The sequence below is a fragment of the Paroedura picta genome, chromosome 16 (genome assembly GCF_049243985.1).
Source record: "Paroedura picta isolate Pp20150507F chromosome 16, Ppicta_v3.0, whole genome shotgun sequence".
NCBI lineage: Eukaryota > Metazoa > Chordata > Lepidosauria > Squamata > Gekkonidae > Paroedura > Paroedura picta.
Genome location: NC_135384.1, coordinates 29,818,223 through 29,832,626, shown reverse-complemented (window position 1 = coordinate 29,832,626; position 14,404 = coordinate 29,818,223). Strand labels below are relative to the sequence as shown.

The window sequence follows — 14,404 nt, the reverse complement described above, 5'->3', positions numbered from 1 at the left end:
CTCCTTCAGACCAACATGGCTACTCATTTGGATCTGTTCTTATTGTTGTTATTGTTATTTTGATTAGTATCCCGCTCCTCACCAGCGTCTCGGGGCAGCTAAAAATTAGATTAGATACAACATAAAATTACATTTAGATAGAATATCGATATCTTGAGACAGCAAAACACCTCCAATTGAAAGACTGGACAACCCAATCAAGCTCCTAATGGCCACAGATGTCGGCTCACCCGGCTGGTTGGTGGAGCCATTTCCAGTGCTGCAATGGAAGGCCAGGAGAGCGTTGGGGGAGGCCCGTTAGAGGCAATATTGTGCAATGTGCTTACAGCTTGTGCTGGCCTCATCCAAAGGCTTGGCGGGAGAGGTCAGTTTTACAGAGATTTCCCAGCAGGGCTCTTGATTTCCCCCTGCTGCAGCAGCCCTTTTGTAGCCGCCATTTTGTGGCTGTACCAGTCAAGCTGCATCAGAACCCCAAAGGTGGCCACAGCCTGGAAAAAGGCTGAGATTCTCCAGGGTCTCGGGCAGAGCTCTTTCCCTTCCCCTCCTGCCTGGTCCCTTTAAACAGAGATGCTGGGGTTTGAACCGGGGACCTGTATGCTTTAATGCTCACCCACAGCCTCTCCTCTTTAAAACACTAACGCCGTGTGGACCCCAATTTCAGTTTAGGAAAGCTGAGCAAGGGCCGAAGGGGTACCCACTTTATCGCCACCCCTGAGCGGCTGCCAGTGGGATGAGATGGGTCATCTTCACCACATCTGCTTGTGCCACCGGGAAGTCACGTTCCGGTCAGCAGGAGTCCCCTTACCAGCCGAAAGGAGCGGAGCACCGACAGCCCCTGGACGTTTGCGAGGCCCAGTTCCACCAAGCTCAGGGTGACGATGATGCTGTCGAAAATGTTCCACCCGACCTGGAAGTACTCGTAAGGGTCCAGGGCAATCAGTTTGAGCACCATCTCAGCTGTGAATATCCCGGTGAAGACCTACGGAAGGAAGAGCGTCAGGGAGCAGCAGGAAAACTACGCTGAGAGGAACCAGGACAACCAGGGGCGAGGGAGAATGCTCCTTGCACAGAGCGCCTTGCACAAATTAAAACTTGTGTGTTCCCTGGTTTGTTTTCTTTCACGAGATTTACCATCATGGATACTGCCAAATTAGGGTCCTTATCAATTATTTACTTTTGGTGGAATTGATTCTGCTTTGATGACAGGTTAGCAAAATCCACCACTTTTATTATTATTATTGTTGTTGTTGTTGTTGTTGTTGTTGTTGTTGTTGTTATTGTTATTATTGGATTTATTGCCCAGTTAAAATAACAATTAAAACAGATTACTACAAAACCATAAGACACGGCGGTAAACAGGACCCCAAACTAATAAAACCCTAATCATCTACGAAGGAGGGGGTGGGTGAGTGGAGAACGCTTCAGGGCCCTTAAATTTTCCTAAGAAAAAGATGGAGGTTTTCTGCATCCCCCTCAAGACCCATCTCCATTTTTCAGAATGGGTCCCGCTGCAAACCACAAGAATCTGCTCCCAAACTCCCCCTTTGTTAAACTTTCCACAGAGTACAAAAAAAGAAAAGAGTAGCTCAAAGGGATCTGACAGCTGATAAACGCTCCATTATCACTTCCCTTGTTAAGTCTTAGATCTCATCGCTATGCAAACTATGCAAACGAATGTGCATTCTTCACCCTGTCACCCCTGCTGTGTTTCCCTCCTGCCTCCTCCCTCTGTGTCCCCCCTCTCCCAAACATAGACCCCCCCCCGCCCGTCTTTCGCTCCCCCCTCCGCAGTGCTGCAACCATCAAGCGTGCCTCCGACATAACAATAGCGGCATAGTTCTGTGTCGCCTTCCCAAGCTGGTGGAGTGTTAATAACCTGATATCCTACTGGGGCCGGGGCAGAGGTCCCCCAGGCATGCCTGCTTTGGCTTGGGTTTCATTTAGGAAATACAAGGGGATTAATGGGACGAAATCTCTCCGTTGCATTTCCGAAAGGCTGCTGGAAAGTGACTCTGGTGCTACTTGGGAGACTCCGCAGAGGGGGATCCTGAGAAAGCAACCAGGAATTAACGGAAAAGCCTAAACTCAACCTCTTTGATCTGTTATGTCACTTAGATGCTTTAATCTTTTTTTGAAAAAAAAAATGGTTAAAACGTCTTTGTTTTAAAGCCTTCTAAATTACAAATAATTCCTTACTCCTCCGGCTTTGCTGGCTCCCTGACCGCCCAACCAAAAGAATCAAAGAATCGGGCAGCATGCCGTCCTCACCAGGTTGCCCACGCCCAACACGTCGTTGAACTCCTGGGTCATGGGGTAGTGCTCCATGGCCATAAAGACGGTATTGAGAACAATGCAGATGGTGATCCCCAGGTCCACAAAGGGGTCCATGACGATGAGCTTGACGAATTCCTTGAACTTCACCCACGGCAGGCAACAGTTCCACACCAGGACTTTGTGGGCAAACTTGTACCACCAGGGCGGGCACTTCTGGTGGGCCTCCTCCAGCTCTGAAAACAAAAGCCAGGAGACTTGGCCACAAGCAGCTGGTTCCCGAGGGCCGCCATGAAGCAAAAGGACAATGAAATCAATGGGCAAAATTTAAATGAAGATTAAAGCCCTTAAAAGCCTTAAAAGGGACAGCCTCTGCAGGGGTGCACAGATGTAGCCGGTCCCCCCTAAATCCAGTGAAAAAGCAAGTTAAAAGAGAATCTTTCCTTTTAGCTCCCATCCAATGCTAGAGCCCATTTCCCACCTCAGGGGAAAGCCACGGTTAGCTTTAAGGGCCACAAACCGATTGTCTTGAACAAGATATGTAACCAAACAGGCTCACTGAGACAGGCATAGTCTTAACACAGCGTGAAAAAGAGAGCAACGGGGCAGAGGTAGCATAGAGAATTTGGGCTGCCGGTTGACCTAGAAATCTGGAAGAGATTCTAAACTCCTCTGCAGGATCTACTGGCTATTGTCGCATTTGTTGATTATAATTTAAAACTCAAAACCGTATTCAAAACAATCGGTATTCATAAAACCTGACCCGCCCAGCTCTGCCCGAAGCCGGGGAGAAGTTTACCATCCAGGGCGGTGGAGACAACGCTGAGAGCACTCCCGGTTCGCTTCTGCAGCCCCGTCCCGTCCAGATCGCCCACCTGCAGGTGGTTCTGGTCAGCCTTCGCCTGGTCCTCCAGGGGATTGGACTGCAACAAACAAACAAACAAGTCCCAGCGGAAGAGGACGGTTCAGCAGTGCTTTGGGTTGGGTGAGAAGGTGGTGCAGAAATCTTTTTAAGGAAAAGCAATTGTTTTGCTGGTGCTTGGCAGAACTGATGCTCAGTCTAGGTTTTTTTTACTGGTGAAGGTGTTCTGGGTGTGAGGAATTTCAAGGACATCAGCCATACGCGTTTAATCCCATCCTGAGACCCCTCGGCTTTCCTATTTTGAGAAAAATGTCAGATTCTCTCGTCTGATTTGGCCGCAGGAAATAATAGAGGTTGGATGGGCCGCCGGTCCAGTCTTTTTGCTACCTGGGGGTTCTTTTGAGGAGGGGCTCCTGCAGCTACACTGCAGGTTTGGGGCCTCTGTTTCCAGCCCCAAACCCCTGGAGCCCAGAAAGGACAAAAACTAGACAATGAAGGGGGCCTATAAATCAAATTATAAATAAAATAAATAATAATAAAAAGGGGAACACCCCCCCCCCTTTCTCTTTTCCCTTAAAGTTTAACCAGCGATTGATTTGGTCGTTTAAACTGATTGAGAAATAGTGATTCAGACCATTAAGGCTGGGGCAGGTACTTTTTAGTTGGATCAAATTGAATTATACGTGCGCAGTCCCGACCAATAACTGGGGTTTTGTACACTGCTTTTACTACTTAAAGGGGTCTCAAAGCGGCTTCCAATAACCTACCCTTCCTCTCCCTACAACAGACTCCCTGTGAGTTAGCTGGGACTCAGAGAGCTCTGAGAGAACTGGGACTTGCCCAAGGTTACCCCGCTGGCTGCATGTGGACCGAACTTGCATTTATTCCATTCCTGCCTGATGGGATATTAAGGGAGGGCATTTATAGTTATGTAAGTGACAGGCTCCCCCTCCAGGGGTCTGGCTACTAACAATCTGACACACCTCATCTATTGTGGCTGTTCGCTCCAACACCAAGCGCGGAATAACCCGGCCGTTGCAGTCCTGGTCGCTGGGTGCCTCTTGGTCAGAGTCCCCCTTCTTTTTCTTCTCCACCACGATGCTCTCTGCAGAGCTGCTGTTTATGGCTTCCTGAAGCTGCAGAGACACCATGGGATTTGGTTAGAGGGGGCATGGGAAAGCACACCCCTGGGCTGGGCTGGGCTGGGTTGGGGGTGGTTTCAGTACAACTGAATTTTTGGCATGGCTATATAGGGTGCTTCATCATGATTGCAGCACGAGGAATTTCTGCAGGAGACATTTTTGTCAATGCAGTCCCCATGCGGCTTCAACTTATTCCCTGATATCCTGACGCATTTTGTACCTTAAGTTTTTGATGTGTTTTTCCCCATGTTTCCCCCCCCCCCAGTTCTTTTGAGACCACTTTTACCCCAAGTTTCCCCTCCCAGAAGCTAGTTTTGAGTCCCCTTTTGCATTGTGCATAATGTCTGTGACTGTTTTCTTGGTCTCACCAACTCCCATTCATGACCCATTTGCTTTTTTTGTGATTGGACCGCTGTCATCATCAGGCCACTCCCTCCCCTCCCCAATCCTGAACATGAATGGCTTTTTTATTTTCTTAAAAGCAAACCTGACATCAATGTATCCAGATGTTTAGAGATATTTTGTCTTGCAACCAAGAATAGTCAACGTAATTAAGATATTCTAAATCCCACAGCCTCATTCATGAACAGGAAAGGAACGTGACTGGTCCAGTAAAATGATATTATTTACTGATTCTACATCCTGCCCCCCATTTGCATCTTGGGGCAGCTATCAGCAGCATTAAAATACCAGGAGGTGGTGGGTTCTCCTTCTGTGGAGGTTTTTTAGGCAGAGGCTAGGTAGCCATCTGACAGAAATGCTGATTATGTGGATTTAGGCAGATTTCTTGCGTGCCCTGGGAGATGCCCATAGCCACTTTGGGGTTAGGAGGAGAATTTCCTCCAGGCCAAACCTCATAACTGAGAAAAATGGCCCCAATAAAAGGTCATCAGACCAGCGAGACCAAAGGCATGCTCTCCGCTGAAAGAAATTTTGCCCGAATTTTCACAGGGGAAGAGTGACATAATACCCCCCGCCAGGAAACAGAAAATCTCCACTCGGATCCTGAAAGATTAGAAGGCCTCCTGTCTGCAGACACCCTTCCGCCCATGCCTTTATAAAGGAGGACGCTGCTGGCCAGCCCAAAAATTAGATTTGGAAGGGTGGCTCAGGGTCAGGGAGGCGGAAGCAGCTGGCCAGACTGGAAGCTGTTACAGAACATCAGCATGCCGGAGATGCCTTTCCCGGATGGTTTTCTTTCCCTCTTTTTTTAAGAACAGAAGAGGACACCCGAGGCCGGAAGAGAGGTTGACATAACAGGTCGGCATCTCGAAAGGGAAAGCCTTGTCCATCCGGTTGCCAGGCAGCGGTCACTCCGAATCCATCTTGACAAAAATGCCTCGATCCTCCTGGGCAGACAGAAAGCTTCTTCCGAAGGCTGGTGGGTGTGGGTTTTCGGGGCTGCGTGGCCAAAGTGGTCTGGCAGATTCACCGGGAACTGTGGCTGGCATCTTCAGAGGTAGGACACGGCAAGTTCTACCAGAGCTGACCCCAACCAGGATACGTCCACCTGCACACCCCTGGGCGTCTCAGTGGCAGGATCCTCTGTCATTAAGCACCCACACGAACGTGTCCTCTGCTCTTGAGACTCCCTCCCCCCCTAATCTCTCTGGAACATGGGTGGCCCAGCTGTGGCTCTCCAGATGTCAATGGACTACAATTCACATGAGCAGAGGCTGGCAGGGCTCGTGGGAATTGTAGTCCATGAACATCTGGAGAGCCTCAGTTGGGCCACCCCCCTCTGGAAAAATGCAGTCCAAGTGCATTAGAGGAGGAAGAAGAAGAAGAAGAAGAAGAAGAAGAAGAAGAAGAAGAAGAAGAAGAAGAAGAAGAAGAAGAGTTGCTTCTTATATGCCGCTTTTCCCTACCCGAAGGAGGCTCAAAGCAGCTTACAGTCGCCTTCCCCTTCCTCTCCCCACAACAGACACCCTGTGGGGTGGGTGAGGCTGAGAGAGCCCTGAGATTCCTGCTCGGTCAGAACAGTTTTATCAGTGCCGTGGCGAGCCCAAGGTCACCCAGCTGGCTGCATGTGGGGGAGCGCAGAATCGAACCCAGCATGCCAGATTAGAAGTCTGCACTCCTAACCACTACACCAAACTAGCAAGACAGCTGGGCACAGCCAGGGTGTTTCCTCAACTAAATTCAAAATGGATAAATGTTTTATTGCACATCTCTTATTTATTTGTAATTGAGCGTCTTTAAGCTCTGATGTTACCTTCCCTGAGCCGACTATGGAAGGGTGGGATATAAAGATAATAATTATCATGATTATTAATATATAATGACAATCATAATTATTATTATTACTATTATAAAGGTTTCTTCCATAACAGCACTACTTCTCTTTCCTTCTTTCCTTCAGCCTCCCGCCTTCGGGGGGAGGCGGGGTATAAATATAAATATAATAATAATAATAATAATGGCCAGCAATGTCTCTGCTGCACACTGGAGGGGTTTTTTGCGGGCTTAGAAAGAAATGAGCGATGCTGATTGGCCTGCACACCAAACTACACATGATGCCTTTCTGGAGTGCTCCACGCCGGCTGTCCTATTGCCGGTGCGGCCTTTTGCATGTTTGCTTGATGACCGCAGCGCAAATTCCTGGGACAGATGGGAAATAGTCTGGCAGGCTGCCCCACAGTTGCATTCGGGAGCTGGTATTTCGCCCCACTTCGGCCGCAGCTCTGCCCCATGGCCCCAGCCTGCCCGTGCCCTCTCGGCCGCCTCCCCTGCTTCAGGTGGCCGGTCAGGTTCTATATCTGTCCGGATTCAGCGGCTCCGTGGGGCTCCAGGAAGCGAAAGGCGAGCCCCGCGGACTCCCAGGCCCTGCCCCGCTGCCGGTAAACAAGGCCCGGGGGCCGGAGGGCGCTCCCACGTCACTCACCAGGGCCTGAGCCGCAAAGTGCTGGCTCAGAGCTTCGCGCTCCGGATTCCAAGGTGGAGAGAGCTGGCTTCCCATCGCCTGGCATGCCAACGCCTCCCAAGCGCAACTGGAGAAACGAAACCCGCTCCCTCGCCGGTGTCCCTTTTCAGTCTCAGCCCCTCCTGCAAGCAGACCAACGCCAAGGGGCAAAGCTCGCCCACCAGCCAGATAAACAGAAGGCATTGGCATATCAAGGAGGCATTTACAACCAAAATGCGACCACGCCTGCTTGAAGCCCGAGCAAACACCAGCCGGCACAAGAAGGACTCGCCCGGCACTTCTGAGCCGCTCAAAACCAGCACCCCAGTTTGCGGAGGGCGACGGGAATCCAGCCCCATGACACTCTCAACAGCACAACACTGGACTCTCGCATGGAGACCTGGGGTGGCAAATCTATCTTGGCCTTGGGGGAAACCGTCCTTCCAGCTGCATTAGTAGCCCTCTTTCCCTTCCTCTCCCCACAACAGACACCCTGCCAGGTAGGTGGGGCTGAGAGAGCTCTGAGAGAACTGGGACTGACCCAATCTAGCTGCTTGCGGAGGAGGAATGGAAACCAAACCTGTCTCTCCAGATTAGAGTCCTCCGCTCTCATCCGCAACCCCACACAGGCTCAGGGTGCTGAAGTAGCACCGCTTGATCCGTGAGCTGTCTTCGCTGCTGTCTGCCCAACTCCTAAACGGAGTGTCAGGAAGGTCCCTGGTCTCTCCAGGACTCTTTTTCATGCCCCAAAGAAGCAAAGGGCTGCCCCAGACCCCTTGGGGGAGGGGCGATGACATTCAACATCCACCTTCCAGAGTCAGCGTGGGGTCATGGTTGAGAGCGGCAGCCTCCAACTGGAGAACTGGGTTGGATTCCCCACTCCTCCACTACATGCAGCCAGCTGGGTGACCTTGGGCCAGTCACAGTTCTCTTAGAGCTGTTCTTGCCGAAAAATTCTCTCAGAGCTCTTCCAGTACCACCTGCCTCCCAGGGCATCTGTTGTGGGGGGAGGAAGGGAAGGCGATTGGAAGCTGTTTTGAGACTCCTCCAGGCAGTGAAAAGACCTGCTCTTCTTCTTCTTCTTCTGGCCTGGCCCTCGGAGCTGGTGAAGGAGCAGAAAGGGACCCACCAGCCTCTGCTGCTCCTCCTGGTGCTTCTTCAGCTGCTCCAACATCTGCTGGAACTCGGCTTCTTTCTCCTGCTCCTCCAGCATCGTGGCGTCGTTCTGCTCGGCGTAGGCCATGGCCACCACGGCCAAGATCAGATTGATGAGGTAGAAGGAGCCCAAGAAGATGATCACCACGAAGAAAATCATGTACGTCTTCCCGGCCGCCCGCAGGGTCTGTGGGAGAGAAGAGTCACACCCGTCACCTTCCTGACCTGGAAGCCAGCCCTGGTGTCCAGCTGCCAGAACTCCCTTTGCTTACTCAGAAATACTCTGTGCATGCTCAAGGGCACTCTCTTGAGCTACTACTGTGACCTTTGAAAGCCTGGTTCTGACACTAGGGCCCATCTACCCATCTTGGATCATGCACTTCCAGTGACCTGATTCAGGAAAGTCTGATTCTGAAGTGCATTGAAAGTGCATTATCCAAGAGGTGCAGAATGGGCCCAAGTCTTTCTAGAGGGACTATGCATTTCTACGCATACTCAGAGGCGCATTTAATCATGGTTGAAACCCCAGAATTCCAAAATGCATTTGAGCAGGCCTGCCACATGGGGCCATCAGGGACCCTGGTCCTCTGGAGAGGTGTTTGGAGGTGGTTGGTCATTGCCTGCCCCTGGGTCATGACCCTCCTAGCGTTCCTTGGAGGCCTCCCACCCAAAAACCAGACCAGGGTGACCCTGCTTAGATCTGACAGGATCAGCCTTGCCTGGCCCATCCCGGTTGGGGATGGATGGCGAGAGATTGGACGGCACAGGTGTCAACGTAGCCAGGAGAGCCTAAGATTGTCCAGCTGCCAGGCAAGAGACATTCGGAGATGGCTTCCCATTGGCTGCTCCCATCATGACCCCCGCTAGTGTTCCCTGCCTTTCCGGGACGCTGACCTACGAATCCATATTTTCATGGAACAGTGACAAATGGATACAAATGCAAAAGCCAGGGGCCTCTTTGGCAGGCTTTTGTTGGATTGGGGCCCACAGGATGAGAAACAGTCTCCTGGAAGGCTCGGGGCCGACCACAGCGCCATAAGAAGGTGGATCTGAACTAGGGGGCAGCCCGTGATCTCCTGGGATTTCAGTTCCTCTCGAAGTGACAGAGATCACTTTGGACGGTGGACTCCATAGCATTATCCCCAGACCCCACCCCCATCAGGCCCACCCCCCAAATCCTCCGGAATTTTCCAGCCCAGAGCCCTACCAGTTGGAAGAGGTTCTCCCAGTAGTCCTGAGTCATCAGGCGGAAGAGCGACAGGAAGGCCCAGCTGAAGGTATCGTAACTCGTGTAACCGTAGTTTGGGTTCCGACCAGCCTTCTTGCAGACGTAGCCTTCTGGGCACTGCCTGCCGTGGGGCACAAGGGGCGAAAAGGGATGTCAGCAAGCATCGGCCCCTCACCCCCTTGGAAAGTCCATGGCCTCAATTTGTATCAAAGAGAAGTATGCCCAGGATCAGAAGCAGATCCAAATGGACTGTGGGAGACCCAAGTGAAGAAGAAGAAGAAGAAGAAGAAGAAGAAGAAGAAGAAGAAGAAGAAGAAGAGTTGGTTCTTATATGCCGCTTTTCCCTACCAGAAGGAGGCTCAAAGCGGCTTACAGTCGCCTTCCCTTTCCTCTCTCCACAACAGACACCCTGTGGGGTGGGTGAGGCTGAGAGAGCCCTGATATTCCTGCTCGGTCAGAACAGTTTTATCAGTGCCGTGGCGAGCCCAAGGTCACCCAGCTGGCTGCATGTGGAGGAGCGCAGAATCGAACCCGGCATGCCAGATTAGAAGTCCGCACTCCTAACCACGACACCAAACTGAAAGGCCATACGCCCTCCTCCCCAGATATGGATCCTCCTCATCCCAAAAGGGGGAGGCCACGGTCAAAACCAGGGATGCCAATCTCCAGGTGGGACCCGGGGATCCCTTGGACTTACAGCTCATCTCCAGACCAAAGAGATCAGCTCCCCTGGAGAACAGGGCTGCTGTGCAGATTGGACTCCTTAGCATTATGCTCCACCGAGGCCCTAAATCCTGTCCACTCCTAGCTCCACCCCCAAAGGCTCCAGGCATTTCCCAACCCAGAGCTGGCAACCTTAGACAGACCTCACTCACCCAGCATCAGAACTGTTCCCACAGAGCAGAGCATCCAGAGCACCGTCCAGGAAGTAGAAATTGGCTAGAAAGAAAGAAAGAAAGAAAGAAAGAAAGAAAGAAAGAGAGAGAGAGAGAGAGAGAGAGAGAGAGAGAGAGAGAGAGAGAGAGAGAGAGAGAGAGAGAGAGAGAGAGAGAGAGAGAAAGAAAGAAAGAAAGAAAGAAAGAAAGAAAGAAAGAAAGAAAGAAAGAAAGAAAGAAAGAAAGAAAGAAAGGGAGAAAGGGAGAAAGGGAGAAAGGGAGAAAGGGAGAAAAGGAGTTTAGACTTTGGAGCAATGGGAATTCCTGCTCTAGGTGGAGCTTTCAATGTGAAGGAATAATGCCACCTAGGAAATAAATAACTTCCCTTTGTGTGCTTATTAAAGGGATAGGACCATTTCCCCCAGGCCAGATGGCAACCAACACGACAGGGGTCTCTGTCTCCTTAAGGGTCTCGGCTTGTGTGAAATGTAAACTAAGAAAAAGGCCTCCCTCTCCGAAGAGACTGGCCGGAGTGCAACTCAGGATGCTTCTCGGGGCATGGCGTGTCGAAAGCGGCTGAGAATAGCTGTGCTTACTCACACACCCTTTCAGGGCACACCCAGCAAGCAGGATGGGGTCAGAGAACACAGCCACTCTCCCAGCTGCTTGGATGCCCCGGGACCAATTTGGTGGTGCCTCTTTGGATGGGAGACCTCCATGGAACACGAGGGGCGTCGTAGAACGGAGCCAAGCAAGGGCAAACCACCTCCAAACGTCTCTTGCCTGGCTGGCAGGCAACTTTAGGATCTCCTGGCTGCATTGCAGGCAGCCCATGTGCTCAAAAACAAACAAGTACTCCACGCCTGCTCCGAGCCAAGAGAAAAGTCAACGCTCATCTTCGGAGTTACCTTCATCGTTGATGTACTCGTGCAAGTCAAAAGTGCTGTTGACGGTCACGTTGCTAAGCAGAGTGGCGTTTCCCAGCGTGCCGAGGGTCCCGTTGCCAAAGGGGTCACCGCCCAGCCCAAAGACGTCCTCTTGAAAGGTGCCGTTGTTGGGGGGCGGCCACCGGACACATTTCTGCCTCAGGTTGCCCATGAAGAGCTGCAGGCCGATGAGGGCGAAGACGGCCAGGCAGAAGACGGTGAGGATCATGACGTCGGCGAGCTTCTTCACCGACTGGATCAGGGCGCCCACGATGGTCTTCAGCCCTGCCGGTGGGGCGGGGGAAAGAGAGGCACTGAGTTAGTTCCGGCAACGAGAGAAGGGGGGGGGCTTCTGACACTTTGGCTAGTGGGGCTTTTTTAAAGGAAGGGAGGAATAATATTTTGAATTAAAGTTCGCTGCAGCTGTCACATTAACTGGTTTGGGGAGCCCATTCATTTCTCCGCACTGACTCTTTCTTGTAATTTAAAAATCATGACATTGCGCCCATCGGAAATACGGGGATCTTTTAACACCGATATGAAGATTGATAAATGCTTTGAAATTATTCCCCCGTGCGCTCCTAAAAGACCCCTCATTCCCAATATCCCCGAAGAGCTACTTTCAAGGGAGTAGAATGTTAAATCTTCAGTTTGAGCAACTTCTGGATTGTCACTTCTGTTTGGTCATTTGGATTCCCCTTTCCTTCCCAAAGGGATATTTGGGCTGGCTATATGTTCTCTGCCTTGGTCAGCACAGGTTAATCTCCAAGGAATACCAGGATTGTGATGAGGAGGCAAATCTCCTCTGAATGGCTCCTGCTTTATGGGGTTTCCATAAATCCTCTGTGACATGAGGACAAAAAAAAAAATGCTCTACTGCAGCTTTTGCTGGCAGGGGCTCATGGGAATGGTAGTGCATGAGCATCTGGAGGACCACAGGTTGACTACCCCTGCTCTACAGATTTTATATATACACAGAGAGAAAGAGAGGGAGGGGGGAGGAGGAACTGGAGCAAAATGCAAATGAGATCTTAGCTTCAAGGCTTCTCCAATAAAAGGGTCCGGGTGAGGAAGCAGCAGAGCAGACTCACCCCTGGGAGAAGCCTGCTTTGCACACATAAGTCAACCTCCAACGACTGTCCCTGACCACCCAGCATCGCTCACCTGGAATAACGGTGATGGTTTTAAGGGCCCGGAGGACACGGAACGTCCGCAGAGCAGAGACGTTGCCCAGATCCACAAACTCCGTGACATAACTAGAAAAGAGCAGAGGAGACGGCCCGTCATTAAGAGGCAAGATGCAGAGTCAGGCAACCAAATTCGAACCCAGGAATTCTTCACTGGAAAACTGAAAGTTATGATCCGAAGAAAAACATCATTCAAAAGGGGGATTTAGAAACCGTGAAATTTGGATCCACTCTTTCTGTAGAAAGTTTTGCATTGTTCAGCAGTTCTTTAAGAATGCCACTGCAAAGGAGTGTCCATGTGCAGAAATGGTCTAAGGCATCTGGTTCGGCCCTCTCTCCGGTGCCCAGAGATAAAAAAGGGCAACGAACCACCTTTAACTAGTTTTTGGGTTGGCTGAAAGTGCGCTACATCTTCTCATGAGGATGAACGAGATGCTGACCTGTAGCTTTACTTCCCCAAGTGGCAGGACTTCCCTGGGCAAGTTTTCTTGAGAGTAGGGGCAATGTTTATAATTCTGGGGCCCTGGGCCAACGTCCAAGTCCCTGAGGAAGCAGGCACCATGGGCTCAGACCCCCTCACACACACACACACACACACACACACACGCACACACACTGTGGGTAGAGGGAAGGCAAGGTCCCTGAGAGAACCCTATTTACAAATGCCAGGGAGTGGGAGCATAGTGGGGTGCCCAACCCACGGCAAAAATAGCCCCGTCTTTTTATATCTGCAGGCCTTCTGGATGTTACAGGGATGCTCCCAAGCCACAATATCCCTTACCTGTACAGAGGGGCAAGGTCCTAACCTAAGACCACGTTAGACAGTGAGTGATAAAACTATGGAATTCCCTACCAGAGGATGTAATGATGGCCACAGATGGATTCATAGAGGACGAGTCTATCAATGGTGATGGAGAGGAACCTCCAGGTACAGAAGCACTAAAGCTCTGGATCCCAGAACCAGGAGGCAACATCAGGGGAAAGCCTTGACTTCTACAACAACTTGGGCCCCCATCCAGAGGAAATGCAGCCAGCCCCCCATTTGAACCCAGAACCCAACTTACGCCATGACGATGACGCTGAAGTCCAGCCAGTTCCACGGGTCCCGCAGGAATGTAAAGCCGTCTATGCAAAATCCCCGAGCAAGAATCTTGATCATGGACTCAAAGGTGTAAATGCCTGTGAAGGTGTACCTGCAGGCGGGGAAAGAGGGGGAGGGGGAGGGAAGCCGGAAAGAATCACGACACGTAAAGACGTCGCTTAGAGAATGGCATTTCAACTTGCTCGAAGCAATGTTTATTTTACTTATTTCATGCCCGGCCCCTTCAACCATCGGCGGGTGGGATTGTGGATAAAGGGAAACAGCTAAGATTATTTAAAAGCATGCACAAGGAACCTAGCAACACCTCTCAGCCCTCCCCCATCAATTGAAAATAGTTCCCAAATAATATAATGACTAGACTGATTCAGGTGCATAGCTGTGTTGCTCTGAAGTGGCAGAACAAAACTGGAATCCAGTCAGGCACCTTTAAGTGGAACAAAATTTCAATCTATTCTGCACACGCTAGATAATGTGCTTTCAATGCACTTTCGAAGTAGAATTTCCTGTTCTGTACAGGAAAATCCAGCTGCAAAAGCAAACTCAAAGTGCATTATCCAGTGTGTGCAGAATGGGTCTGAGGTCAGCGGAAGTGTGCCTGCACATGAAAGCTCACACCTAGATCAAAACTTTGTTGGTCTTCAAGGTACCCCAGGGCCTAGTCTGCATGCAAGAGATAATGCACTTTCAATGCACTTTAGAAGTAGATTTTCCTGTTCCACACAGGAAAATCCAGCCGCAAAAGCACATTGAAAGT

At 50.8% G+C, this 14,404-nt stretch overlaps 1 protein-coding gene across 1 annotated transcript in view; it reads right to left on the bottom strand.

The window, feature by feature from the left end:
• The window catches only part of SCN4A (sodium voltage-gated channel alpha subunit 4), a 37,211-nt gene that overhangs the window by 20,735 nt on the left and 2,072 nt on the right, over window positions 1-14,404 (bottom strand). The window contains exons 4-13 of the mRNA XM_077314242.1: window positions 13,613-13,741; window positions 12,526-12,617; window positions 11,344-11,646; window positions 10,436-10,499; window positions 9,540-9,681; window positions 8,307-8,519; window positions 4,117-4,269; window positions 3,071-3,194; window positions 2,269-2,507; window positions 806-979 (exon numbers count right to left, since the gene is read on the bottom strand). Of these exons, the coding sequence (XP_077170357.1) occupies window positions 806-979; window positions 2,269-2,507; window positions 3,071-3,194; window positions 4,117-4,269; window positions 8,307-8,519; window positions 9,540-9,681; window positions 10,436-10,499; window positions 11,344-11,646; window positions 12,526-12,617; window positions 13,613-13,741 (1,633 nt within the window). The remainder of the gene's footprint in view (window positions 1-805; window positions 980-2,268; window positions 2,508-3,070; window positions 3,195-4,116; window positions 4,270-8,306; window positions 8,520-9,539; window positions 9,682-10,435; window positions 10,500-11,343; window positions 11,647-12,525; window positions 12,618-13,612; window positions 13,742-14,404) is intronic.